The following is a 27,743-nucleotide window of genomic DNA, read 5'->3' as shown; positions in this document are numbered from 1 at the left end:
GATGTCTGGAAGCGTTCCTCTGCTGCTGCCAGCCTCGGGTGGGGTTTGCAAGAGGAAATTTTATTTGAGGGCACAAATATATTTGTTTTCCAAGACAGTGGGCCTCGTCTACCCCCTTTTCTCCAGGAAAACTCCTCCTGGAGTGCAGGACTCGCCCACCTCTCCCTTCTCAAAGCTCCCAGAGCCACCAGTGTCCCTCTCACCATGGCAGATCCGTCCTTCCCCCCTCCAATGTTTGCTGCCAGGTGATCCCAAGCTATCCAGTGGATTTTCCCTGGATTCTGCTCCCACAGCAGAGCACAGCTGCCTGCCTGCTGCTCCCAGCCAGGCTCACTGGCAAATTCCTGCCCAGCTGCTCATTTCAAATCCATCTGCACTGCAGAGCTGAAATCAAACTTTAATTGAGCTCCTCCTTCCAGAGGGCACTCCTGGGTGGCTGCCAGCCCCTGGGGTGACCCTTTGCAGCCACAGGGTGTGCATTTTGTCAGAATTCCAGGGCCAGTTTGGTGGGAAAGGAGAGGAGGAGCTTTAATGTTCATTCTGAGTGACAGGGAAATGCTGAATTACCACAGATGGCAGATTTGGGTTTCCTCTGGTGCTGGGAGTGTTTGAGGAAGGGCCCATGGTGCTGCTCTGCCTGCAGACACCTTTTCTGCTAGCTCAGGAAGTGCCAAAATGTGATAAAGGGGAAAATTCTCCTCGAGGTGAGGAGCTTCTCTAAAAGCCAGGTCAGAAAGGCAGAAGGGGGGTGAGGAAAAGCTCAGCCCCTGTCTGAGCTGAGGACCAGTAAGGAACAAAACTGTGGGGATGGCTCTGAGCCCCTGTGGGGTTCCAGCTGGTTTGGGGTGCTGCTCCCTGTCCCTGAGGGTCACTTCTGCCTCCCCTCCGAGGACACCAAAGCCATCAGTGACCACAGCTGCCTGCCCAGACTATTCTTTATCCAACCACTCCTCTTTTAATTCTTTTTTTTTTTTGGGGGGGGGGTGTTGATTTGACAGATTTGCTTCAAAAACAGCATGGGAATACAAATGACATGTTCAATCCAGATCAGCTCTGGCTTTACAACATCCCAGAGAAGATAAGTGCTGTATTATCACAAGGAACAAAAGCCCGGCTCAGGTTGTGGCTCCTGAGGCTGTCACAGCTCTGCCACACCCCAAAACCACTTCTCCTGTGCTGGTTACACAACATACTCCTGACAGCCATGAATTTCTCCTTCCTGGCTCTGTTTTTCAGGAGGAAGAAGTAATCTGGGGGGAGTTAAACCCCTGAGGGCTGCTGCCTGTTCTGCTGCACCCCTCCTTTGTCCCCATGGATGTGATGGGAACGTGGCCATCCTTTCCAAAACCTTGGGAGCCACGTTTGGGAGGTTTTCAGCACATCCCTCATCCTTCTTCAGGCCAGCAGAGCCACTGCTGCTCCCCTTCCCTGCAGATTTCATCAACAGCTCATGCCTGGCCTTGTCAAGTGGTCACTCACCTCCTCAAATTTTTGGGCACCGTGGTAAATCTACCCATGGGCCCATCTGTGCCTCTCAGGAGAGCGAATTTTCCTCCTGTGTTTGTGGCTGCACTTCTCCAGCTCCCAGTTGGTGTGATCCACTGAGTATAATCCATGCTCAGCTGGCTTTTATTTATTCCAATGATCCTGAGGCTGCAAAGTGCTGGAACAGGAGGTCTCAGGACCTGTCAACAGGCAGGAGCACATCCAAAGTAAATTAATATGAAGAGGGATGTGTACATTTGTTTTCACAGTGCTGTGAAAGTGGAGTTATTAGGAAATCAGCCTCTAATTGCCCTCTTAATGATTCTAACTCCTCTGCACTCATTCAGAGTCATCTCTATTGTATCAGGTATGAAAAGAGCAGCCTCATTGACATGGTTTATGACTTTATTAAAACCTGGGGTTTTATATAAGTAACGAGCAGCTCCTCAGTTATATTTCCCCAGCGAAGGAAATGTGTGTGTTGGTGTGGGTCCAAGGCAATTTGTAAACACAAAGTATTAAAAGGCTCAACAATTCTAAAAAAGTTTTAATTGGAAACTCAACAAATTGCTTCGCAAGTTCTTAATGCTTCAATATGGTGCTCTGAGATAATGAGGAGCTAATTAAGGGGCCAGGATTCAGGTTTTTATGATAACTGTCTCCATATGGGCTCTGCACTGGGTGCTTGCAGAACTAATGAAGGTCAGGGAAGTGACAGCAAAGGAAGAAAGGGAAATTTTCAACTCTCAGAGTTGTGATGGTGCTAAACAGCAGTCAGGGCTTCTGCCTGACTTCTAGGCCAGGTGCTGAGTGAGCTTCACTGAATTCCTGGGACAGACTGGGGGGCATTTCCCAGCCCTGAGCTGCATTTCACTGCCCTGAGCTGCATTTCACTGCCCAAGCTGCATTTCACTGTCCAAGCTGCATTTCACAGCCCTGAGCTGCATTTCACAGCCCTGAGCTGCATTTCCCTGTCCTGAGCTGCATTTCACAGCCCTGAGCTGCATTTCACACCCCAGAGCTGCATTTCATGGCTCAGAGCTGCATTTCAGAGCCCAAAGCTGGGCAGGATCTCCTGGGATGAGCTGAGGGAAGGAGGATGGGTCAGAGCCAAGGGTAGGGCAGGGTCACTGCCTGGTGAAATGCAGGAATGAGAGCAAATCCCACCAGCTGCCCTCTTCATCCCAAGGCAGGTGTGACCCGACTGGAGGGCTCTGGGATGAAGGCAACATTCAATCATGGAAATTTTGGGTTGGAAGGGACCTTATTGATCATCCCATCCCACCCCTGCCATGGCAGGGACACCTTCCACTGGCCCAGACTGCTCCAAGCCCCATCCAACCTGCCCTTGGACACTTCCAGGGATCCAGGGCACCCACAACTTCCCTGGGCACCCTGTGCCAGGGCCTCAGCACCCTCCCAGGAAAAAAATTCTCTCTAATATTGCATGTAAATCTCCCTTATTTCAATGTAAACCATTCCCCCTTGTGTTGTCATTCATAAAAAATTCCCTTTCCATTAAATCTCTCCCAGCTACGGAGCTGGGACTGGGCTGGTGGGGCTGGGAGCAGCTTGGGTTGTGCACCAAACCTTCCCAAACCCCTGGAGCAGGGCTTCCCAAGGAATACCTTGGCAAATATTAACAACACATAAACACACGCTCACACAGAACCACGGTCAGATGTTCCTCTGAAGCAGCTCACTGACTCCCAGCACTAAATTTGGACCAACAAGCCTCGTGCATCAAATAATGAAGTCATAGGCTATAGAAAGCAATCCTCTGGGATGTTCTTGTCTTTGAGTGGCTCATCCACTTCCAATCTGATCCATACCATTAAGGGTACGGCCATATGGCATCCATTTATAGAATATTGCACTACAGGCAAATAGGACAAAGGTACACCCCTCAAAGCGCTCCTCTCATCTCATTAACTCTGGGTACGTGTTCCACAGGAGCTGCTCCTGCTCTGCTGCCTTCAAGGACATTTTGTGCTCTGGAGCCTTTGTCTTAAATGAATTGCACTCGGAAAATTAGAATCTAAATGTAGCTGTGTCCTAAAGCAAACAGCATTATTTTGCCTTTCTGTAATTCGATTTATTTTTGCAGATCGATGTTTTGAAGCAGGCGTGTTCTTTTGTCCTCAACTCCTTCTCTAATGACCGTGCTGGCTGTGGGGAATGTGGCACAGGGTGGTGTTGGTGTGCCCGGGTGGGCTGTGCAGGTTTCAGTGGTGCCCTGCCACGTGCTGTGCTCTGCTTGAAACCTCCCCCCAAAACTGGACACATTGGCTGGGGCAAACTCTGTCAACACCTGCAGAGGTCTTGCTGTAAGGTGTGAGGTCCCATTTCCCTCTGCTGTGAGGTTTGGGGTCCCATTTCCCTCTGCTGTGAGGTTTGGGGTCCCATTTCCCTCTGCTGTGACGTTTGGGGTCTTGGAGAGGAACCACCCCCTCATTAGAACACCTTTTAGGATGGAGGACACAAAGCCTGGCTGCTGGGACAATAAACCACACCAAAAATCCATCCAGCACATGGTACAGCCAGGATTCCCACCCACTTTTCCACCCTAAAACCCTCGAGGAGCTGGGCAGGAGCAGTTCCAGTGCCAAGCCCAGCCCTGGTGCCATCACCAGCCTCTGTCCCATCGTTTGCAGCATCCCTGGATGCAGCTCTAGCCCTGACAGTACCAGTGTGCTGCCCTTCAGTGAGTTTGCACTGAAGAAATACATTAATTAAATAGAAATGACTGCAGGTGCCTTCCTGCTTTTTTGGCTTAACAGGTTTCTCCTGCACATTGAGGATCAATACTGCTGCCAATTACACTGTGGGTCTCCAGCTCCCCTTTTTAACCTTCTTGGAGGGAAAAGCACTGCTAAACAGTGAAGTTCTCCACAAAGCTGGCAGTCCAGAGAGCTGGAATTGCAGAGTGCAGCAGAGGAACGAGTCCTCAGAGAGCTGTCCCCATTCTGCATCCAGCCAAGGCTTCAGTGAGAGCAGCAGAGCCGACACAGGGCAGGCTCAGCCCCGTGGAACTGCCTGGAACATCTTCACAGGGAGGATTGCTCGGTGCTTGTGGCTTAATCCAGCTCTGAGAAACCACACTACACTGCTTTGTTTTTCCCCTTTTCCCTCCTCCTGTTGGAGAGCCCAGCAGGGAACTGCTGCAAAGGCCGAGAGGCTGAAATCTGGATGTGCAGCTTGCAGCAAACACCGATTGCTGATATTCAATTTCCTGACCTTGCTGATCCCTGCTCCTTCCCAGGGCCCTAAACCATCCATCTGCTGAGCCCAAAGGCTGAGCCTCACTGGGCCACTTGGCTGAAAAATTGTCATTCCTGGTGGTGCTAAAAGTGGCCAATCTGTGGGGGAAGAGGCAAGGAGGAGCTCGAGCCCTTTGCAGCTTGCACAGGGACCATGCCCCAGCTGCCCTCCAGATCCAGCTCAGGGGGATCCCTGCATGGCTGGGGAAGGTGCTGGCCCTTCACCTGGAGCTGGCTGGAGGGGGAATTGGTAAATATTGTTCTTCTGGAGGTGCAGGGGAGAGATGGGACCCCAAATCTCAAGACAAAGAGAGATGAGACCCCTAATCTCACACACAGAGAGATGGGACCTCAAATATCATACCAGAGAGAGATGGGACCCCACATCTCACACACAGAGAGAGATGGGACCCCAAATCTCACACACAGAGAGATGGGACCTCAGATCTCCCAGAGAGAGAGATGGGACCTCAAATATCACAGAAAAGAGCCATGAGACCCTAAATCTCACACCTGAGGGAAATGGGATCTCATGTCTGTCACAGAGAGAGATGAGACCCCACATCTCACACCAGAGATAGATGGGACCCTGAATCTCACAGCAAAGAGAGATGAGACCCCACATCTCCCACCTGAGAGCATCCTGTACCCCCTGAGGGCCCTGCTTTGGCAGGACCAGGAGGGCTCTTTAGAACAAGTTAAATAAAGGAGATTTTTACCTGCACAAGCCTGTAGTAAACTCACGGTGGGGAGCACTCCAGGAATCCAAGAAGGAATGGGATCCAGTTGCTCTCGGGGGTCCCAAGCAGTGTCTGCATCTCCAATAGAAGTGGCAGATGATGAGGTTTCCTCCTGTGGTGGCACCAACACCAGACACTGTCAGTCCCTGAGGGGATGGCCAGATCTTGCCCACAGCAGGAACAACCACGGGATTTTATCTCCTTGAAGCAGTGCCTGCTCCAGATGAAAATGGGGAGGGAATCCCTACAGAGCAGAGAGCCAACCCTCCACCCTCCCAGCCCCAGCTACACATCAGGAAATATTCCCTGGAAGGAAACTCAGGATGGCTGCTCAGCATTTACCCCAAAAAATTTCTGTTCTCCCTCCCCTGCACTGGCTCCCTCACACAGAGAAGACAACAAACAAAGCAGGGAAGTCTCCTAATAGTTTTATTGTTCCTTAGATAACTGTGGATAGTACAAAGTTTTCCTCTTAAAAAAAAATTAATTACCTTCACACTTCCATAAACAAAGCTTCCCATGGGAATCTGCTGCCACAGAATCTCCACGGAAGCGATTTCCAACCACCATAATGCTATGTAGATAGATAACAGTAAGAGAATATTCCTGTAATTATCAACATGAAATTGGTTACCTGTGTATAAGGGTGAACACTGACCTTTTTTTATTTTTTTTTTGCCTTTTTAGAAACGAAAAAACCATCATTTATTAAATCCAAACTACATCATTGCATTTACAACATTCATTGCATAAACTGGACATACAAAGTTTTGCCACCTCTGGTAAATAACAGACATACATTATACAATATAGTTGCTGAATACATAAGTTCAAACAATATGGGTACAACAACTTGTTCATAATACATACTTAAACCATCGTGTTTAATAAGTTACTAAGACACAGATCCATGAGCTACTTCGGGTCTCAGCACAGTTAATCTAAGTGACAAGAACACAGTTGAGAGAGACAGTAGCTGCAATGGAAGGCAAAGAAAACTAACCTGTGATAGGTCTTGTTGAGACAGCCAGAGCTCCTCACGGGTCAGCTTTTCCTGCTTTTCCTTTCCACACATCCATCACAGCTGCCCGTGGCACCGGGGGAATGTCCATGCAACCCACACACGGAGGAGAGCGAGGCTCCCGAGGGTGAACTTCCAACAGTCATTGCCTTACTGCTTGAGGATGTTCTCTAGGTTTGCTATCAGAACAGAAACGAAACAAAACCCCAAACTGAAGTGGTTCTCTGAGTGCAGTTCCAGCTGCAAGTACACGGTTACTCGTGAGTCTATAACACAGGGCCAGACTTCTAGAAATGTAGAGGTAATGCTGATCTGTCAGGCTTATGCTGAATAATCCTCCATGATGTTGGTCTTAATTTTGGCAGCTGTTTATATGTTTACTTATTTAAAGTATGTTTCCTTAATAGCATTTTTGTTTAAATTAGTTTCTCCCTTTTTTTTCCTTTTTATTATTATTATTTTTTTTTTAATTTTCTCTTGAATTTATTTATTTGTTTTCCCCCCCCTAAACCCAGTTTCAAACCAAGGCCGGGCTACAACTCATCGGAGCGGATGACGTGGAAGAGGGTGACGTTGTACAGGATTTGGTGCCCGTTGTTCCAGGCGTAGAGAGCCCGATCCTTGGGGTTGTAGTCCAACATGGAGATGTGGGAATACTTGTTCTGGAAGGGGATGTCGATGTACTCGTAGGTGGAGGCGTTGGTCTGGTAGGCGTAGTGCACCTTGGTGCCGCCCGAGTAGCCGTTGGTGACGTAGAGGGTGCCGCAGATGATGAAGGCCTCGCCGGCGCTGCGTTTGGGGTAGCTGGTGTTCCAGGTCTGCAGGCTCTGCAGGGTGTTGGGGTCCAACTTGCTGATGACGATGTTGCCGGCGTTCTGGTTGGTGGCGTAGACGGCCCAGAGGCCGTTCTCGTCCACCATGAGGTCGATGTCCGAGTGGCCGCCCCAGGCGTAGTGGTACATGTTGTTGTAGCCGGCGTAGTCCAGGCTGCGCGTCTTGAGGATGGTCTCGGTCTTCAAGTCGAACCTGATGATGATGTGGCTTTGGTATTTGTTGAAGTAGATGGAGCCGTTGTAGACCACCTGGCCCGTGCCCGACCACGGGTGGGGCAGGCGGTGGGAGGTGAAGTTGTCGGTGTTCATGAAATCCGCCATGGATTTGTACTCGCGGACGAAGCGGTTGTTGTGGTAGCTGTCCATGTACCAAACCTGCGCAACGCAAACACGGGGCGGGGTTAGGGATCACCTCTGCAACATCTGAGGAGAAATCCACAGCCAGGTGTAGGGCTCTCATAGACTCTCATATGGACAAACATCCTACCCTCGATAGCTCAGCTACCTCAAGTGGCATAAAGTAGCAGGATGGCTCCTGCGACAGTGTTGGAAACAAGGAAGTTTTAATAAAAGGCAAAATAAAAAAGCTCTTTATAGGGAAAACCTGAGCCAGGGCAAGAGGTTCTTGCTCCTGCTAAAACACTTCACAAAAACGATTTACTTCTTTTGTTTTCTTATTTTTCTAGGGAATTGCTTAGGCAGGACTTTTTGGCTCCTGTCCAATTGGCTCTCCTTAAGTTTGAGGTGAAGCCCCCAAGGTCCTATGAGGTGTCTTTTAACCAAATTACAAAGAGAAAAATCTGGGCTTTTTTCCTTTTTAAGGAGACAAAGGGTAACTTGTTTACTCTGTCAACAGGGGGCACATTCCTACATCCAGGAGTCGTGGAATTGTCATAAAATGTTTGGGAATGGAGATTAAAACTCATCCCTGCCAAGGATGCCTTCCTCCAGAGCAGGCTGCTCCAAATCCCATCCAGTCTGGCCTGGAGTCCAGCCAACATCTGTCCCCTAATTCCAGAAATAACCCCAATTTCTGGAGCCCCAAATCAGCCAAGAAATCAACCGAACAGCAAAGCTTTCCCTGGGGGATAACCTGCTATCTCCTTGGCTTTAGTACTCCCCTGGGAATGCTGGTGGCTGGCACCACCCTTCCTTTCCGAGGGCAATTAGCAGCTTTTCCCTGGCTAAACCCAGCGTTTTCTGTCGCTGCTGCTGCTGCTTTTGCTTCCCGCGGTAGCACTCAGTAAATTACAGCAGCTGCTGTGCACAACTCCATTAATTTGGAATGCGGGAGCGAGGGATGCAATCACTCATTGTCAGGCAAATTCAGGCAAAAAGTCCATATTGGTTTAAAAATCATACACTGCTGCATCAAAAGCTTAAAGCGAGGCTGCTGAGATATAAGAGACAAAGACATCTAAATCTTGCTCTCGGTAGATTGGGGAGAGATTTTAGATCATCATTTAAGTGCCAGTTCACTGGGGACACTGTCTAGACTCCTTAAAAAAAAAAAAAAAAAAAAAGCTTTTGTTATATGAAACCAATTCCGAGGCAAATGACCAAGCTGTGCAGTTAATATCCACAAGAAATATCCAGCCAGCCACTGACGTTCTGGATGCAGTTGCTGCCTGAAAATGAGAGAGCTGCTTTCTGTAAGAGCCATTTAGGAAGGAGAAAAGGTAAATTTAGGAAGGAGAAAAAGTAAATTTAGGAAGGAGAAAAGGTAAATTTAGCAAGAGGGAAGCCTTTAAGGCTGCAGATTTGGGTGATGTAGTGCAGATTACTTCTGCAAACCCCTTGCAATATCTGACAGCTCTGTGTCTGGAGTGTGATCATCAGTTTTGAGAAGGGCAGCCCAGCATTTGGCAGCTGCCTTTGGGAAGTCAACTGGGGTTTCCAAAAACTTTGGAGGGAGTTTCAACCTTCTGTCATTACCTCCCTGGAGAGGCTGCAGAGGTGGGGAATGGACACGTGGCAAATGGCTCTGACCCTCAGCCCCAAACCTTGGTGGGCTTTGGGGGTGGCTGCAAGAGCACCAGAGAACAGCCAGAGCTGGAAGTGGAACTTCAGCTTCAGCGGAACCAGTCTGGGAAATTACAGGGGAAAAATATCCAAAACATGACTCTGTCTTTGCTGCTTCCATTTCATTACCTGGTGTTAAAAATTCAACATGCAAATGTGTTGTGCTCAGTTTTTAAAGCCCAGCAGAGCCCTGTGTCACCATGCAGAGGCTGCAGGAACCAAGAGCATTCCAAGCTCTGGAAGAGCAGAGATCGATGGATGAACGATGTCCCATCACAGCAGCTGGCTCTGAGCAACCTCCTCCTGTCCACACACAGCAATCCCAGCTCTCAGCATCCACCTGCTGCTCCCACAGCACTCACAGATCTCTCCCAGTTGTGTTCCGTGGTTTCATGACATGAACAAATGATCACAGGAACACCAAAGCCCTCCTGGGGCTCAGGGACAGGAGCTGGGGATGATAAAGTGCCCATCCTCACTTCCCCACTCTGCTGAGCAGCCAATGAAGTTCACTTAATGGTGTGTTCCTAATAAAATTCCCAGCAGGTTTCATATATTAAATACACAGAGAGGCTCGGGAAGCTCCAGCTCCAGTTTGCAGCCCACTTGTACAACAAAAATATACTGCAGAAAAAGGCGTGGCTAAAAAAAATACCAAAAAATAATGGTTTGAGACAAAACTCTCTGAACACACAGGAGGATCTTTAGCATCTGAACCACCAGCTTCAGCTGAAAATTGTCTTAGTGCCAATGGAAGCAGCAAGCACAGCCTGAAGGGGTGGATTCTGTCCCCTCTCTTGAGCAAAACGGGACGTAATGTGGGTAAAACCTTCCCATCTCACCTCTAAGCAGGGTTTTGTTTGGGCTGGAGGTGAAATTTTGCTTAATAACTGTAAAATATGGAGGTGTTGAATTGGGGAAGCAGTGCCAACCAGTTGGCTGCTGGAGGGAAAGAGCCTGACAACTCAAGTCACCTTCAAAGAAACCACCCAGGGGTGACTTCTCCAGAGCATCCCTTGTCCTCTCAGCTACAGAGCTGATGCCAGTGCACAGATCCCAAAATAGGTGCCCTGATCCAGCCTTTGCTGGCACCTTTATCCCTTGAAGGATGCTGCATGCAGGAGGGAATTACAGGCAGCCAAGCTTTGTGCTTTTTGTTTTGTTTTGCTGCCTGCAAATCCTCGGCAAACACTCGAGATATTTTCCATTCCATCAGTCATGGGGAGCTGGGATTGATTTTCAGCCAGTTATTGGCCTCCTACCTTCTTGGGATCAAAATTGAATGGTCTGAATGGAAAAAAATAAAAGACCAAAACAAAGCAAAACAAATCTCTCTCTCTGGCTGCAGTCAGTTAATTCCTCACAACAATGAAGCTGGAGGATGGAGGGCAAATGCAGGCAGATGACATTATCAGAGGTGCTGCCAGCAGAAGAGCAGCAGGGACCAGGAGCACAGGTCCCTCTGCTCAGCCCCAGCTCCCTCCTGGCTGCCAAACATAGATTAGAAACCCAAAACTTGCTTTTTTTTTTTCCCCAACACAGACCTCGTGGTGACAATTCTGAGCCCATGGACCCTCATCACTCCAGGAAAGGGAGCAGTGCAGGGGCTGCTCAACTTCTCCTCATCCTCCCTCCCTGGGGGATGCTCAGCCCCCTCCCACTGCCAGCAGAGCCCTGTGGGATGGAGAAGGACATTCCCCAGGTTTCCCAGGGCACAGGCTGGGCTGTGATGAATATTCCCTGTCCTCAGGCACACGGGTGATGCTGTCACAGCCTTACCTTGTTTTCTCCCTCAGGAGCCAGAGGATCCGTCATCCACGATCCAAAGCGGGACCCCGAGGTTTTAATTGTGATCGGGTCACTTATTCCCGTCAGCTTCCCACAGGCTGGAAAAGAGGGGAAGGCTGGTGAGCACCAGGACAGCCCCTGAGGGGCACCAGCACCATCCCACCCTCTCCTCCCTGCTGAGGGGTGGTTGAATTACAGGGAACCGGGTCAGGAACAAGTGTGGGATGCTTTTGTTTGTCTCACACCTTTTAATGACAAGTGTCCTTCTCGCTGTCCCCAAGAAAAGGAGCTTGGCTGCAGCTCCTTGGCGAGTGGCACAGAATGGAGAATGAGAGCAGCAGGCAGGTGGAGGAAGGAGCTGAGGAGCTGCTCTGATCCAGCGGCTGCAGCCAAGATAAAAAGGCAGCCGTGGCTATTCCAGCCCTGCTGGAAATGTGCGTTTGTTACAGGTTATGCAGAGGAGGAAAAAGAGGAAGGTGGAAAACGGCCCACAGTGTAAATCTCCTCCCTGCAAAGATCATTTACCAGCTGCTTTCCCTGTTCCCCCTCGTGCTGCACACTCAGGAGATGCTGATGGATCCTCCAGGCAGCTCTGGGACAGGAATCCCAACGCAACAGGATGAAGGTGGGAGCATCCCGAGGATTCCTCAGGAGGTGTCCTGGGAATCCTGCCCAGCTCAGCCTCACCAGCACAGGGATGGGCACAGCACTGTCAGCCAGGGATGAGGCATACTCAAGTGCTCCAAATCTGCTGAATTCAGGGAGCCAGTTCAACACCTTGCTGGGTTTCCAAGCCCTAAACACGAGGGGAAGCAGCAGCACCTCTCCTCCAGCTCATTTCCCAGCCCTGGCTCTGTCCGTGGATGTGGGATGCTGCAGCCTCAGCATGGAAGGTGCAGCCACATCCCAGTTCCTTTGCCCAAAAATACTCCAAGTTTCAGCAAAGCTGCCACTCTGGTTCCCTGCCCCACCACAATTTAACGTGAGTGCAGTGAGGAGTGACAGGGAGAGACGAAGATGCCTCGGGAGGGATTGGGACTGGAGGGGGATGTCCTGTTGGGCAGGGAGAGCTCATTTAAAACCCAGGCACATCCAGGGCAGAGGCAACGGGGGACAGGCACTGCCTGAAGTTCAGGAGGGGTTTCCTGAGTTCTCCTTTTTGCTGTGGGAGCCTCTGGCAGGCTGGGGAAGGGGAAGGAGGCAGTGCTGGGGTGGAGAAGCTGCTCTGGGTGCCGTGTTGGAGCTGCACTGCAGTACCTGCTCAGCAGGACCCAGGGCTGGGCTGCAGGTGGGAGCCCTGCAGGTGCTGCTGGAACACAGGGAGAGCTCTGCCAGCTCAGGACAAGGTCATCCTGCTCCAAATTACCAAGTAAAATCAGAGGGTGGTTTGTTATCAGGCACCATTAAAGGTCGTTTAGTCCAGCCCCCTGCAATGAGCAGGGATGTCTTCAACCAGATCAGGTTGCTGTCCAACCTGACCTTCATAGAAGCATAGATTTTACACCCTGAGCATTCCCAGAACTCTGCAGTCCCTCCCAGCTGCCTCTCTCCTTGGCCTGTTCTCACCTGCATTGTAATTCCTGATCAGACACATCCACCTGCCTCAGCTCCGAGCTGGGGCCAGAGGGGCCCCCTTAGCCCAGGGCACAAAACAGAGGAAAATATTCCTGATGTGCACCAGCAGGACATGAGCAAGGGCACCATCAGTGCCCCCACAGCCTCCAGACCCAGGCAGATCAAGAGAGGTGCCCCCAAAAAGCAGAGCTTTGCTGGGACACAAGGCACAGGAATTTGCCCTCCTGCCTGCTGCACCCCAAACATCTCAGCTCCGGGGGAGAGCAAAGAGATGCAATGGGTTAAAATAACAAGAATGTCATGCAGGGGTCCAGCTTTCCCCTAATCCCAGATCTGCCTTCCATTATCACAACCTTACATTGCTGTCACTTTATCTCTTCCTCTCATTTCCCTGGAGAGGAGCGTGCTATAAAAGCTCATTGATTAAAAAAAAAAAAAAAAAAAGAAAAACAACAACCCAGTTAAAAAAAAAAGCAGCAGCAGCTGATAAGGGTAAAGCAGTGTTGTTTGCAACATCTCCTACACGTTTAGCTAGAGGCACACACAGCCCAGCTCCTCAGCAGTGCAGGAGGGTTGTTCTCTCTCCTGCTGTGAACCCAGCCTGGGCTGCTGGGGAGAATTTAACACGGATTTTGAAGATCCTGAGTTAGCTTTGCTGGGTTTGCCACCCAGGCATGGACAACTCCAGCCCCTGGGATCCTCACCCACCTGGGGAGATGCACAGCACACTCACAATATCAGCAGCTGAGCCTTTTGCAAACCCCCCCTGCTGCAGGGATGGCAGGAGTGTGGGATTCTGAGGGAATTCCAGGTCACTCAGGGATAACTGTGCCACAGAAAAGCACATCCTGGTGCTCACCCAGGGGTCCAGGACCGGGAAAACCTGTAGGGAGCAGATTTTAGGGCCTCACAGAGGAGCTGCTTTCACTCCTCTTCACCCAGAGTTTTCAGATCCTTTCTCCTGGCCACAAATCCGCCTTTTCCCAAGTGTCCCTCTGTCCTGCAGCCTGCCATGAAATGCATCCCCACACAGCCCTTTCCTTTAGCTGCACGAGGAATTTTCCAGCAGGAGCTGGTGGAATCTGCTCTCCCCTCCTCTCCAGCTCTGGATCCTGCCCACGGGTCCTGCTTGGCAGCTCCCAGCAGCTCCTCCACCAACGCACAGGCACCAGCTCCTCCTGGCTCAGTGCTCCTGCTGCCACAGCTGGGATCCTTCCTGCTCCAGCTCCCCAGGAAGCCAAGGATTGATCAGGATTGATCCCATCCCAAACCCAGCCCTCCACAGCAGGGATGGGGCTGTGGCAGCTCAGCTGGGCCTGGATCTCTGTTGCCTGGTTGAGAACACCCCATCCCAAAACCATCAGGGATGGAGCTCCATCCTCATCCCAAACCCATCAGGGATGGAGCTCCATCCCCATCCTAAAACCATCAGGGATGGGGCTCCATCCCCATCCTAAAACCATCAGGGATGGGGCTCCATCCCCATCCCAAAACCATCAGGGATGGAGCTCCATCCTCATCCCAAAACCATCAGGGATGGAGCTCCATCCTCATCCCAAACCCTTCAGGGATGGGGCTCCATCCCCATCCCAAAACCATCAGGTATGGAGCTCCATCCTCATCCTAAAACCATCAGGGATGGGGCTCCATCCCCATCCCAAAACCATCAGGGATGGGGCTCCATCCCCATCCTAAAACCATCAGGGATGGAGCTCCATCCCCATCCCAAAACCATCAGGGATGGGGCTCCATCCTCATCCCAAAACCATCAGGGATGGAGCTCCATCCCCATCCCAAAACCATCAGGGATGGAACTCCATCCTCATTCCAAACCCATCAGGGATGGGGCTCCATCCCCATCCCTGCACCAGGATTTTTCCCAAGGAAATCTTGTCCTGCCTGAGTTCAATTCCCCCTAGATCCAAGGAGTGCCAAGCCCTGCGCTTCCTCTTAGGAACACTGATGGAAAGGATAAAATCCCTGTATAAACAGGGATCTTTAGGAGTGTGAACAGAAACACAGATTGAACCTGCCATTATTGATTTTTTTCTTCCCTCCACACACATGCCAGGGTCAGGAAGTGTTTTCACTATTGATCCATCAATAATGCTTAGGAAACCCAAAATGCAAAAAAGGACCCTGGCTGAGGAAAAGGCACTGCCAAGGCTCAGAGCTCCCTGGGAGAGGAGAACAGGGTGGGAATGTGGCACATCCCTCCCCTCCCCTTGGCCTGTGCTTGTGGCAGCAGCTCCCTGACCCTGTTTGGGGCACACACACTCCAGGGGAGCAGCAAAACCCAGCTAGAACCTTCTCCTTGAGACATCAGAGAGCCCAGCTGAGCAGAAAACCTGCAGCAAAGCAAAATCCTCGGCAATCACTGTGTGGCAGCAAAGCATTTGTAAGGCTGTTACTGAATTTAACTCAATTAGCAGCCATTTCCAGTGGTTTACATGCCAGAGAGATAAACAGCATTGGAAATTCAATCTGTGCTGTTTCTTTTAAGTGACCAAATAAATCACCATCCTGAGTGAGCAGCAAATCCTCTGGGATGAGCCTTTGGAGGCACAGAATCCATCTCTGTGAGCACCCAGGGCTGCTGCAAAAGAGCTGCCCTGACCCCAGAGAGAGAGCAAGGGCAGGGAGAAGCCAAAAAACCCAGATAAAGACTCAAAAAGATTTAAAAAAACACCCAAAAGTTTCTAGACAAGGTTATCTGCAAGAGCTCAGCATTCCTACCTGCCTCATTCTTACCTGGGCTACTGGTCCCAACTGGAGCATGAGGGGGTGGGATGAGCAGAAAGGGTTGATGGTCCAAGAGCAAATTCTAATTTTTTGGAGTCCTGAATGGTTTGGGAGCTACTCCTTAAAGCCTGTCCAGGGTCAGTGGGAGGATTGTCCCAGCTTCCCTGGTTGGAGAGGAACTGGGGGGGACAGGATGGCTTTGTTTAAAGAACTGTCCCCAAATTTGAAGTCTCAAATCCCTGCTCCTGCTCCCTCTCCCTGCGACCCACAGCTCCTCCTCATCTTCAAGGGATGGGCTGAAGGCTCTGGGTGCAGCAAGGGGATCCCTCCTAGGGCATCTTCTCTGCCTTCAGTGGGGGAGGGATGAGAGGATCCATTTGCAGGGGATGTGGGGCTGCCAGGGGGTCTCTGTGTGCCCACCCCACCCTCCTGGGCCTGTTCTCCTTTCTTATTTTTCCTTCTTATCTGTTCATCCTTCCTTATCACCACTGCCCGGTGCCTGCCTGACACAGCTCCAGGAACTGGGGACCAGCCCTGCCCACTCCTGTCCCCATTAGACTTTCAGCAAGAGGGTGAGGGCAAGGTCAGAATTTCCCTCCTTGCCCAACCCTCACGGGGTGAGGGGAGGGACAATAGAAAGGGGCAGAAAGCCTCAGCCTGTCCTCCTCTCAAACCAAACCTGGGGCACCAGCACTTATTAATGAATGAGAAATCAAACTCTGGTCTCTCTTGGCCAGGGGAGTTTTACCTGTCCCAAGGGTGCCTCGGTGCCTGGCTTGTTCAAATACTCTGAGAATCCACATTTAAATGGGAATTTTACTCTCTGGCTGAGATGGAGCCTACAAGGGATGTCCAAGGAACCAGAGGATGGAAATGCAGAGGGAATGGAGGGGAGGTGGCTGCTCACAGTGTGGAGGCATCTAGAAACCAGCAAAAGCAACCCCAGCAGCAGAGCCAAGAGAGAAACAAAGTGTTACCTTGCCAAGGATATCAAGTGCTCAGAAGAGATCTGATCTTCCGTGAAGTTACCTGAGAGTGTAATTTCGTATGTGCTACCAAAATAGACTGCAGAGCAGTTAATGTGTTTGGATTATCTAAATGGCGTGGCAAGAAAGTCAATAATGGAAGGAGAAATTAAATCAAGTCAGAGCTGGCCCAACAAATGGCGCAGAGAGTCCTTGCAGCTGTGGAAGGCAGCGCCCTCCTCCTTCCCCCCGTCTTTGGGGTCACGCGTTGGGTTTGGCGACAGCCGAGCCTCCCCACAACGGCCCCAAGGGTTTCAGTCAATGCAAACCCTCTGGAGGAGGTCAGAGATGAATCCCTGGTGGTTCAGCAGCAGCCTGGTGGAAATGGCTCCCTGCTCCCTCGGGGAACGGGAGAGGGAGGATTCACATCCCGCGCAGGGGCAGGACCGCACCGCGCGCCAGCTCCTCATGCTCTGCTCCGGGGGGATTGGCAAGATGCAAAAACAAAAATAAAAAGAAAGGAAACCGAGGGAAACCGAGGCACAGCCCCACACACCCCCCACCACGAGCAGAGCCCTTTGCTGACGGGCCAGGTCCAGGGATGCAGAAGCAAAAGGGGTGCAAGTGTTGGCTTTGCATAAGCGTGAGCTGCCACTTATGCAAGAGCCGCCCACACGCCCGCTGGGAGGGGAGGAGGATCCTGAAGCGCTCACACCACCAGCAGCATTGCTCCTGCCAGCAATCCTGGGCAGGACTGCTGCCAGGAGGAATGTTCCTGGTGGCACAACTCTTGGCAGGATCGCCCCTGGCTGTGTGGAGCTCATCCCTCGCGGCCGGGCACGGCACCAGATGTCCAGCGGGGCATCTCTGCCTCCGGCCGGGATGCGTGCGTTGGCGCCGGTGGCGTTGGAGCCACCATGGTGGTTCTGAGCCTACCTAATTTTTGCATGCATGCACGAAGCCTTTCTTCAAGATTTGACACTCTGTTCTGAAGCTCTTCGTAGTCATAGGCGCCAATCTCCTCCTGGAGTTCGTTTAGAACTGACGTCAGATTCTGGACCTCCTCTTTAAACTGCAATACCAATTTGGCATCGGCTTTGTACTCTTCCAACACTGGTATCAAAGGCCTAAGTTCCTCCATTTTCGCTTTTATTGCCTGCAAGGTTAAAATAAGCTCGGTTCAGTGCTATGCGTGCAAAAATCTGCAACACTCTGCCTTGACCTGGGTGCTTCCTATGGGAGCGAAATGTTCACATATCCCACAATTATTAGCATTAAAATTAGCTCAATTATTATTTTTGGTCCGAATGATGTCTTGGCAAGAACATATTAAACAGGCTGCAGAACACCAAAATATTTGGGAAAGGCCTTTATTTGTCATTTTTAGAATGCAACATCTTAGGGTTACATGCTTCAGATCACATACACAAAGAGTTGTTGTTTTTTTTTTTCTTTTTTTCTTTCCAAAAAATAAAAGAAAATAAGATATATATGCATTGACAAGGGTTTCAAACTATTCATGAAATGCATCTACAATTGCATGCAAAGGAAGATCTCGGTTGTGTGGTTCAAGGTTCCTTAGTGAGATATGGTGCTAATTTGGAAAATAATCAAAAAAATCAATGCATGGTGCAAAATGCTCTGTGGCCCTCTTTTCATGGTTACATGGGAGTGAACTGCTTCTTCAGTCACTGCAGCATTGAAAAAACTTGCTTTTTAGTTAGCCCTGTAAGCAAGAAAATGAAATACTGTTGAGGATCTAGCTCACTAACCTGCCTTATATAGATAGCCATTCATAGACAAATATTCTTACGGCACTAAAGAGAGAAAAAAAACCAACACAAGAGCTCTAAAACACTCACAGTTTAATGCTGGCATTAGCAGGAACAAAATGCTGTGGCTGTTCTTTCAAATGCTGCTTTGGCAGCAAATTGGACAAAAATTCCTCACTGGTTTCAAGCACGGAACAGAAAAATAAAATTCATTATTGGATTGATTTTGCAGAATTTTTTTTCTTTTTTTTTTGTTTTAATTTTTTTTTGTTTTTTTTTTTTTTCTCATTTAAAGGCTCAGAATGCAGCATTTTGTTGCAGATGCTTTGCTCCAGCAGCTAATGAGTAGACATTAATATGCATGCACCTACTCCTAGTGAAGCATGTTAGCACACCCAAAAATCCCTGGTGCTGCTCAAATTACAGTGGCCAAGCTCCCAGCACCCGGGGCTGTGACATCTGCCAGTGTCCTGAAGCTTTTTTTGGGGCTGAACAGGATCAGGAATTCCTCCTCAGCCCCCTTCCCATCCATCCCCTCCTATTTAAGCCATGAGATTTTTTTCCTTCCTGCGCTTTGCATGTGGGGAATGTTTTAATTTTATTTCATTTAAAGTTCCCTGGTAGGCAATGGGGAGGGTTGAACTCATCAGAATTGGGGGGGGGGGGGAACAATAATAACTGAAATAAAGAAATAATTAAATAAAAGAAACTCATGCTCAAGTCTTTCTATCCAGACTGCAGAGCTAAATTTAGGGTCCTGCAGTAACTGGAGATGGGGAGCGGAGGAGGTGGAGTTGGTGAAAAGTTTTAAGAACCATCTTCCCAGCTTTTTATGAGATAATCATGGTATTTCAGTATTTAGCATTAAAAAAATCTGCTTTAAAATACCAGCCAGCTGCCTGCAAATGAGGGTGGAATCAGCTGGGTGGCTGATCAGAAAAGTCCCCAAATTCAACCAGAAATCTTTTCTGTTTGATTTTTTATATCTATTAACCCACAGCACTGCTAAAATTTAGGATTCCAGTATTGCTCAGAACATCGTTTTGGCAATTTCATTCATCCTCAAGCAACTTCCTGAGGCTTTGGCCACTGCTCCCAGTGCCAGCAGCATTCCAGAGGCTGCAGCTCCTCTCCCCCTCTGCCCAGCACCAGGACACCACACAAAACTCATCAGAAGGTGCTGCCTCTTCTGCCAACACCCAAAATTGGACAAAATCCTGGAGATGTGCAGTTTGCCAGCCTGAGGACAGCTGTAATAATTGTATTTTTGGGGTATTTTTTCAGAGGGGGTGATGTTTGATTGATGAACTCCTTTCCCCAGCCACCCCCAGGGCAGATGGGGTTTGCTGAATGCAAAGGGAGCCCCAGTTCCTTTTTTTTTTCCCTAGAAATAGGTGCTGGGCATGGCATGGAGAAGCTGCCTGGCCACAGAGGGGAACCCACCTCACCCAGGTGTCTCCCTGCAGACCCCCCTGATGGAATCACCCCAATTTTGGGCACCCAGGAGGGTGTGGGAGCACAGAGATTTGCGCTTTTACCCTATAGCGAGAAGCAGGGCTGAGGATGTGAGGCCACAGCTGGGTCTGGCCGTGCTTTGGGCAGGCAGGAGCCCACAGCTGGTGCCCTGATGGGAGCCAGGGCTGCAGTGCCCCGTGCCCACCATTCCCTGGCCACAGCAGTTTGGAAATCAGACCTACCTTAAACTGCCTTGCCAGGTGCTGCTTGTGGCTTTCTTCCACTTGCTTAAATTTGGATTCCAGTCCCCTCATCTGGTTTTCCATCTTCTCCACGTACTGTAGGTCTCTCTGAGTCCTCCTGTCCAACACCTCTATCGACTGGGACATGTTTTGCACCTGCCAAACGAGAAGGGACTCATTAAGAAGGTGCTGCCAGCAGTGAGGCAGCCCCCCTTGCATCCCAAGGCTGACCTTTCCCACACACTCAGCACAGCTAAAGGGCAATCAGCCCCTGCATTATTTACTGCCTCATCAACAGCAGCTCCCAGATTACGACCCCGTGCTCTAAAACACAGCAAAACCGGTTTCATAAATGAATTTTTTTTTTTTTTTTTTTGCTGTTGCTGTGCTAAAGAGAAGAATTCAGCAATCCAACATGGAGATGAGGCTGAGGTTAAACTCAGGCTGGCCTCTCTGACAGGCACCTGCTGTGGCACGAGGAGAGCTCAGAGGTGACAGCAGCACACCTGGCTGGCAGGACAAGCTTCAGCCCAGGTGCACATTTCCATCTCCTGGTGAGCACAAACCTCAGTGCCCGCCAGCAGAATTTCATTGCCCACCCAGCCTGCTCCGACAGCATCTGGCACAGCACAGCCAGCAGCAGGGAGGGCATCCTGGAGCGGGCATGGCTGGTGCCCACTGGTGCCCTCCCACTCAGAGCCCATCTGGCCTCGCCGGGGGATGGTGCAGGAGCGTGGCTGGGGAGCTTGGCTGGGCTGGCAGGGAGAAATCGAGCTGGAGGTGTGAGGAGGGGAGGGCACCGCCAGCGAGGCTGACCTGATTTGGAAGGTTGGCCGCCATCTGATTTATTAAGAGATCCCCTCCCGTTTTCCAGGCTGGGAGAGGTGGAGCGAGCTCTGACGTCGGCTCCTCTTTAGCACTGAGCTGTATTTCAGGGCTCTGCAGCAGGGCTGGATGTGTTTGTCCCACTGTGGGGACGTGACGTGGCTCAGCCCACGGGTGCTGCTCCTGCCACTGCCACGTCACCTCAGCAGTGCCACCGCCGCGGTGACGTCCGTGGGGAAAGTGAGTCAGGCACCAGCCTGGACCGGGCACCCATCCTGAACCAGGAACCCAGCCTGAACCAGGCACCCAGCCTGGACCAAACCAGGCACCCAGCCTGAACTGGGCACCCAGCCTGAACCGGGCACCCATCCTGAACCAGGAACCCAGCCTGAATGAGGCACCCAGCCTGAACCAGGCACCCAGCCTGGACCAAACCAGGCACCCAGCCTGGACAAGGTACCCAGCCTGGACCAAACCAGGCACCCAGCCTGAACCGGGCACCCACCCTGCTGCTGCTGTGTCAGGGCTGGCTCTGGAGCCAACCTGCTCCCAGCCTGATCCCAGCTCCCAGCCTGATCTCTGCTCCCAGCCTGCTCCCAGCCTGATCCCAACCTGCTCACAGCCTGATCCCAGCCTGATCCCAACCTGCTCCCAGCCTGATCCCAGCTCCCAGCCTGATCCCAGCTCCCAGCCTGATCCTATCCTGATCCCAGTCTACTCCCAGCCTGCTCCCAGCCTGCTCCCAGCCTGATCCCAGCTCCCAGCCTGCTCCCAGCCTGATCCCAGTCTGATCCCAGCTCCCAGCCTGATCCCAGCCTGATCCCAGCCTGATCCCAGTCTGATCCCAGCTCCCAGCCTGATCCCAGCCTGATCCCAGCTCCCAGCCTGATCCCAACCTGATCCCAACCTGATCCCAACCTGCTCCCAGCCTGATCCCAGCTCCCAGCCTGATCCCAACCTGATCCCAACCTGATCCCAACCTGCTCCCAGCCTGATCCCAGCTCCCAGCCTGATCCCAGCCTGATCCCAGCCTGATCCCAGTCTGATCCCAGCTCCCAGCCTGATCCCAGCCTGATCCCAGCTCCCAGCCTGATCCCAACCTGATCTCAGCTCCCAGCCTGATCCCAACCTGATCCCAACCTGATCCCAGCCTGCTCCCAGCCTGCTCCCAGCCTGATCTCTGCTACCAGCTCAGGTGTGGGTGGCTGAGCCATCCCCGAGCAGGAGCCAGCCCTGTCCCCCCATGGATGCCACACCCGCTCCCATCCGCATCTTCGCCGCAGCCAAGCTGGCGTGGGGAAGGAAGGAGCGGTGAAAATCCCACATTTCCTCTGGCAAGGAGTGAAAATACCACTTTTCCTCTAGCAAGGAGTGAAAATCCCACTTTTCCTCTGGCAAATCCCACTCTGGTGGGCTGGGACTTACCTGGAGTGGCAGAGCGAGGGCACGGCAGGACACCCGTGCAGGGCAAATGCCAACTGTGCCCCTCCAGCTTGGAAAAACCATCACAGTGCCCGTTGCTCATGCAGGGTGACACCGAAACTATTGCAGGGATCTATTAAAAAATGTGTGGATGACCTGTATGGCAAAGGCCACCAGGCTTTGGAGTGTTCTGTACAACTGCTCCGGGGGCCAGAGTGTTCCTCAGCAAAGGTGAAGCTATTTGTGCTCTCTGAGCCTCTGAGATGAACCAGCAGCACCCTGACCTCCCCAGGACCTGCTCAGGGAGGTGTGAGGAGCAGGGAAGTGCACAACAAGGTTTGGAGGAGGAAAGAGCAAATCTGAGCTCAGCCTGAGCCTGGTCAGCTCCCATTGAGCTGTGCCCCCTCAGGGGATGTGGGTGCTAATTCTGGGCTGCATGTGGAGGAGTTTGAAGACCTCTCTGTGCCCCGAGGCAGGAGAAGAGAAGCTTTAGACAAGCATGGCTGGGCTGCCAAGCTACTTTTATTCCATTTTCCCAGCCTATCCTTCGAGTTGAGCAGCAGAATTGTTGCAAGGAGCAGAGAGAGGGATGATGTCACTGCTTGTAGGGCTCATGCAAAATTTATCCCATTAGTTCCACTAGTGCCTAACCCCTGCTGCAAATAATCAGAAAAGAGCATTTCTGCAATGACAGAACAATACCTGAGTCTGCTCAGTAAAATTTTGGGGGCTCCTCAGGCTCTTTCTCAGGTGATGGGAAGGGAGAGACATGCTCTGCTCTCAGAGCATCTCGCCCAGGCTGCTGCCCTCAAACACCTCTGCAATGCCTCTCCTCCCTGAAGCAGAGGAAAACAACTTCCTCATGTGCCTCTGCACAGAGATGCCTAAAATGAGCTGCTGGGCTCTCCTGGGGAGGATTTCACAAGCCCAGGGCGAGTATTTGTTGCCCTTGTTGTTTTCCATGGGGCAAGATCTGGGCCAGATTTGTAGGGAGTGAGCCTGAGATCCCTGGAAGAATCCTGGCACATCCCTGGCAGACCCCTGGCACATCCCTGGCAGATCCCTGGCACATCCCTGGCACATCCCTGGCACATCCCTGGCAGATCCCTGGCACATCCCTGGCAGAATCCTGGCACATCCCTGGCACATCCCTTGCAGATCCCTTGGCAGATCCCTGGCACATCCCTGGCACATCCCTGGCACATCCCTTAGCAGATCCCTGGCAGATCCCTGGCACACTCCTTTGCAATTCCCTGGCTGTTCCCTGGCTGTTCCCTGGCACATCCCTGTGCTCCAGCAGCTGAGGATCTGCCTGCTGTCCCTCATGAGCATATTATGCCCTTGATCCAGCCAAGTGCTTTGGCACATGATTAGGTTTCAATGAGCCTGTTGGAGCTCAGGCTGAAGCATGCACAGAAGTGCTCTAATGAACTCAGGCCCAAGGATAGTGCCTCTTAAATTCCCTCAGCTCCATCCATCAGCTGCAGCCCTCAAACATTGCCTGAAAATGCTTTTTGCCTCCTCTCTCAGCCTGAAATCTCATTTTCACCAAGATAATGTGAGACAGATACCTGTGGCTGTCTGGGGGAAAAGAGTTATTTTTAGCAGTTGAAATAGGAAATTAATACAAATGAAGCTTCCAGTGCTGCTCTTGTCATCCTGTTTGACGAGTTGATTCACAATTAAAGCAGAGTCCCAGGGAGTCAGTACTGGCCTGATGACCTCAGTGGGGTTTAGAAAGTCAAATCCAAGGTTTAAACCCTGCTCAAGCATCCCTGTGCCTCAGCCTTTCCTGCCAGCTGAGCCCAGCTTTGGGGTTTCAGCTGGGATGAACCTTCAGCCTTGGGGAGCTGCACAAACCGATGGAGCAACAGCAAGAGGAATCTTGAGGGAGATTTTCAATGTTTAGGGGAAAAACCAGCAGAGAAATGGACTCAGCTGATGGTTCAGGAAATGAAAAGTTCATCTGATAAGGTTTGCAGGAGGCAGTGATGGCTGAGAAGAGATGTCTCCCCATAGACACCTGGGAGGGACCATCAGAGGAACAAAAAGAACTGTTAAATCTGGAAATCAGCTCTGGCTGGGAGGAAGGATTGGCAGGAAACCAGGAATGGTTTCACCATCAGAGAAGGAAGTTGTCCCCGATAACAGGGCCAGAACAAATAAATAAATCAATCAGATTCTGTTTGGAGATCAAACACAATCTGATGATGGTGAGCAGGACTGAGGTGATGGCTTGGCTTGGGTGCAATCCAAGGTCTGGAATCAGCACCTGCCACGTGGGAGGCTGGAAGGACTCGGTGTACCCCAGCCAAGGATGAGCTCAGACACCTCGAGTGGCAAAGCATGGGCTGAACACTCTGTGCAGCCCTGGCTGCCCTCCCCTCCCCTCTCCAACCTGCCAGGATGCCCAGCAGCCACAGGAACTGCAGTTCCCACACAGATCCTCACCCCTATTAACTGAGCACGGATGGATGGCAGCTCTGACCCTCGAAATCCCAAAAATTTCTGCAGGGAGATTCCCCTGAAGATGCTGGAATTGTTTCTTTGTGTGCACACACACGCAGCTGATGCCATGCAACATCATTTCCATGGGTGAATCCCACATCTGCTCCTTGGAAAACCCAACCACAATTACCTCCCTGACACACTGTGCTGCTTCCTCTGCTGCCAGGGAGGAACCAGGAGAATTTCCCCCATCACAAAGCTGGGGTTAGAATGCCAGCTGAGGGAAGGAGTTTTTGGGATTGAAATCCTTCCTGGGAAGCTGGAAGCTCTGCTGTTGTTTGTACCTCCAGGGATTAGCAGTTCAGCCCCCATCAAGATCAGATGTCTGGCACTAAGAGCCTATTCCTTATTTTGGGGTTTTTCATCTAGGTTAGCGTGGGAGGGAGATGCAGCCAGATTAGCAGGCAGGTAACATTTCCCACAACACATGCCCAGAAATCCTGCTCCTCCCTCCCTTTTTCTCCATTGGCAGCCAGAGAGCTGCATTAAAAAAAACCCCACAGAGCACTTCCACCCTCCTGATGTTATCCCAGGTCTCCCATCCCCAACTCCTGCCCATCAGCAGAGGGCATGGGGTCAAATCCTGATTTTTCAGACTTTTGGGAACACCTCTGAGCTGCTCATAAGCCCTGCTGCCTCTCAGGAGCAAATGCACCCAGGGTGTTATTGCTGCCAGAAAGAAAAGCCTGACTTGGGATTATTTTTAGCAGCTTCTGACAACCCAAAGAATTGTTTTAGGGCTGAACGTTTCCTGGCTGGCTTTATTGTCCTCAGCACATGGGGAAATCAGTTAAGTGGAGGTTTAATATTGTTAGAGGGAATTAATACAGCAGCTTTCCCCAAAGCAGCAGGATGAAAATTCTTTTGTCATGCACGGCACAGGCCAATATAGCATTAGGGGATGGGGTTTAATTATATATCCAGCACAGGAGCCAGCTCATATTTGCAAGAGAAGAGCACAATTTCACATGAAACAGCATTTCCTCACTGAAATCTATTATCTGGAAAATTCCTTGTTGTTGGGGATGTTTCCCTAATGAGATTTTTTTTATCTTTTTGGACAGCAGACTATTAAAAACCAATCAAGAGGATGTCAACGTTAGGCAGAAAACCACTGAGTGTCATCTCTGTGCTACCTGCTGGCGACAGCTTGCAGGGTTTTATTTGACCTTTTTAACAGCACCTTGCCTAGCAAAGCTTGGCTTTGGGCTTTTAATTCTCTCTTCTCTCCTGTTGCTGAGTCTGCTCTGAAACTGCTTCTGCCAACGGAATGAAAAAAGGGGATTTAAAAAAAAATGTATTTTTAAGATTTTTTTTTTTTAGAGATACGGTTCAATATTGGTGCTTTGATCTCAGCAGTTTTCCCTTGACCTTAGGCCAGGCTTTCCTCTCAGAAAACACTTAAGAGATTTCTCCTCCTGCCTGCAGCTGATTATTCCCCACTCCACACACAGGGACAGCTACACACGGAAAAACCATCCCAAGGGGTTTTCCCTGGAAACCAAAGCTCAGCTCAGGTTTCCACCCCACCAAACCAAACCCCTTCTGCCAGCAGGGGCCAAGCTTTACCTTTTCTAGGAGTTGTCTCAGCTGCTTTGTCCTGGCATCACGCGAGCACATCGTCTGCTGAGGTGCCACCACTGTGCATATACAACGTCCCTCGCTGTCCTGGGCAGAGCTGTAGACCTGCCAGCTTTCCTCTGGGTTGGTAGGCAACACCTAATTAACACAGGGAAAGATGGGTTAATTAACCAGGGGAGGCCTGGCAGGGGAAGGCAGCAGGATGGACGTGGGAGCGGAGCTGTGCTGGAGGGCCCAGCTGGCAAAATTCACTTGGAATGCAAAAATAGGGATTGGGGACAAACGAAAAGGAGAGGAAGAGCGGAAAACGTGAAGGCAACGCAGGGAAACAGTGAAAATTCCGGGTGCTGAGCCCCTGCCCTGCTGTGGTGACCGAGCACTCGGTGTGCCCGAGCACCGGGACCGGGCACCGGGACACGGACCGAGCACTGGGAGAGGGACCGGGCACCAGGACAGGGACTGAGCACCGGGAAAGGGACCGAGCACCGGGACAGGGATGTGTCCGAGCACCGGGAGCTCACCGGGAGTGATGGACACCGGCAGTGACCGACACCGGCAGTGATGGACACCGGGAGGTACGGACACCCCGAATCACGGACACCCCGAGTGATGAACACTCTGAGTCATGGATGCCCCCGAATCACGGACACCCTAAATCACAGACACCCCAAATCACGGACACCCCGAGTCTCGGACACCCCCGAATCATGGACACCCCAAATCACGGACACCCCAAATCACGGACATCCCCGAATCACGGACACCCCGAGTCACGGACACCCCAAATATCGGACACCTCGAGTCACGGACACCTCACGTTCCGTTCCCCCTCTCTCTGCCACATTCCCCGGGCATGAGGAGCCCCCCAGCAGTCGCTGCCCTCCGTGCCAGGCAGGGAACGGCCGAGCCCAGCCCTGTGCAGAATTCCAGCAGGGACGGGATGCAGTCCTTGGGGCACGCCGCGGAACGGAGCCCACCCCAAACACAGCACATCCCCTCTCTGCTCTTCATTTCCCTCCATTATTTAATCCCAACCCAGCCTCGGAGCACTTGGAAGGTGTCACCGTGTCCCCAGCCTGAGGGAAAAGGTTCTTTTCACGGCTTCGCTACAGAACAAATCGCCTCGCAAATGCCCAACGCTGACAGACATGCCCAGGCAGACGCACAATTGGATTTCCTGGCTAAAACTAGCGGGGAAAAACAAAATAAAAATAATAAATGGATCTCATAAACCCTGACAACGTGGAGAAAAAAAATAAAAATCCCAGTTCATTCACTGAGCAACACAAGCACTACACGAATTCTCCGGGAGCAGCAGAGCTGCAGTAGTGGGGCTCCGGCAGAAACACGAGTGTGCAGCCTGCAGGAGAAAGGTGCCCGATTTTCCCTGCTCGGGGAGGACAGACAGACGGACTGGGATGATTTTCCCAACCATTCCCAAAGTGGGGAGCTCAGGCACAGCCCCAGCCCTCCGGCAGAGCAGGGACAGGGGATGTCCAGCCCCGCA

The 27,743-nt window shown here is 51.3% G+C and overlaps 1 protein-coding gene and 1 long non-coding RNA gene across 5 annotated transcripts in view; one reads left to right on the top strand and one right to left on the bottom strand.

Annotated features, from left to right (window-relative positions):
- Positions 1-5,897: 5,897 nt before the first annotated feature.
- OLFM1 (olfactomedin 1) overlaps positions 5,898-27,743 on the bottom strand; it is a 34,737-nt gene continuing 12,891 nt past the window's right edge. For 2 of the 4 annotated variants that reach the window (NM_001198849.2, NM_001198848.2), the window contains 5 exon segments: positions 5,898-7,714; positions 11,141-11,247; positions 17,368-17,587; positions 19,901-20,056; positions 26,225-26,374. In NM_001198849.2, the coding sequence (NP_001185778.1) occupies positions 7,040-7,714; positions 11,141-11,247; positions 17,368-17,587; positions 19,901-20,056; positions 26,225-26,374 (1,308 nt within the window). In that variant the 3' untranslated portion in view covers positions 5,898-7,039. 4 annotated transcript variants of the gene reach the window in all.
- LOC140685240 (uncharacterized) lies at positions 20,838-21,682 on the top strand. The gene is made up of 2 exons (XR_012058545.1): positions 20,838-20,974; positions 21,028-21,682. It is a non-coding gene; the product is annotated as an uncharacterized lncRNA (long non-coding RNA).

The sequence above is a fragment of the Taeniopygia guttata genome, chromosome 17 (assembly GCF_048771995.1).
Source record: "Taeniopygia guttata chromosome 17, bTaeGut7.mat, whole genome shotgun sequence".
Taxonomy (NCBI): domain Eukaryota; kingdom Metazoa; phylum Chordata; class Aves; order Passeriformes; family Estrildidae; genus Taeniopygia; species Taeniopygia guttata.
Note: the sequence above shows the minus strand (reverse complement) of the source record. Positions and strands in the feature narration are given on the sequence as shown.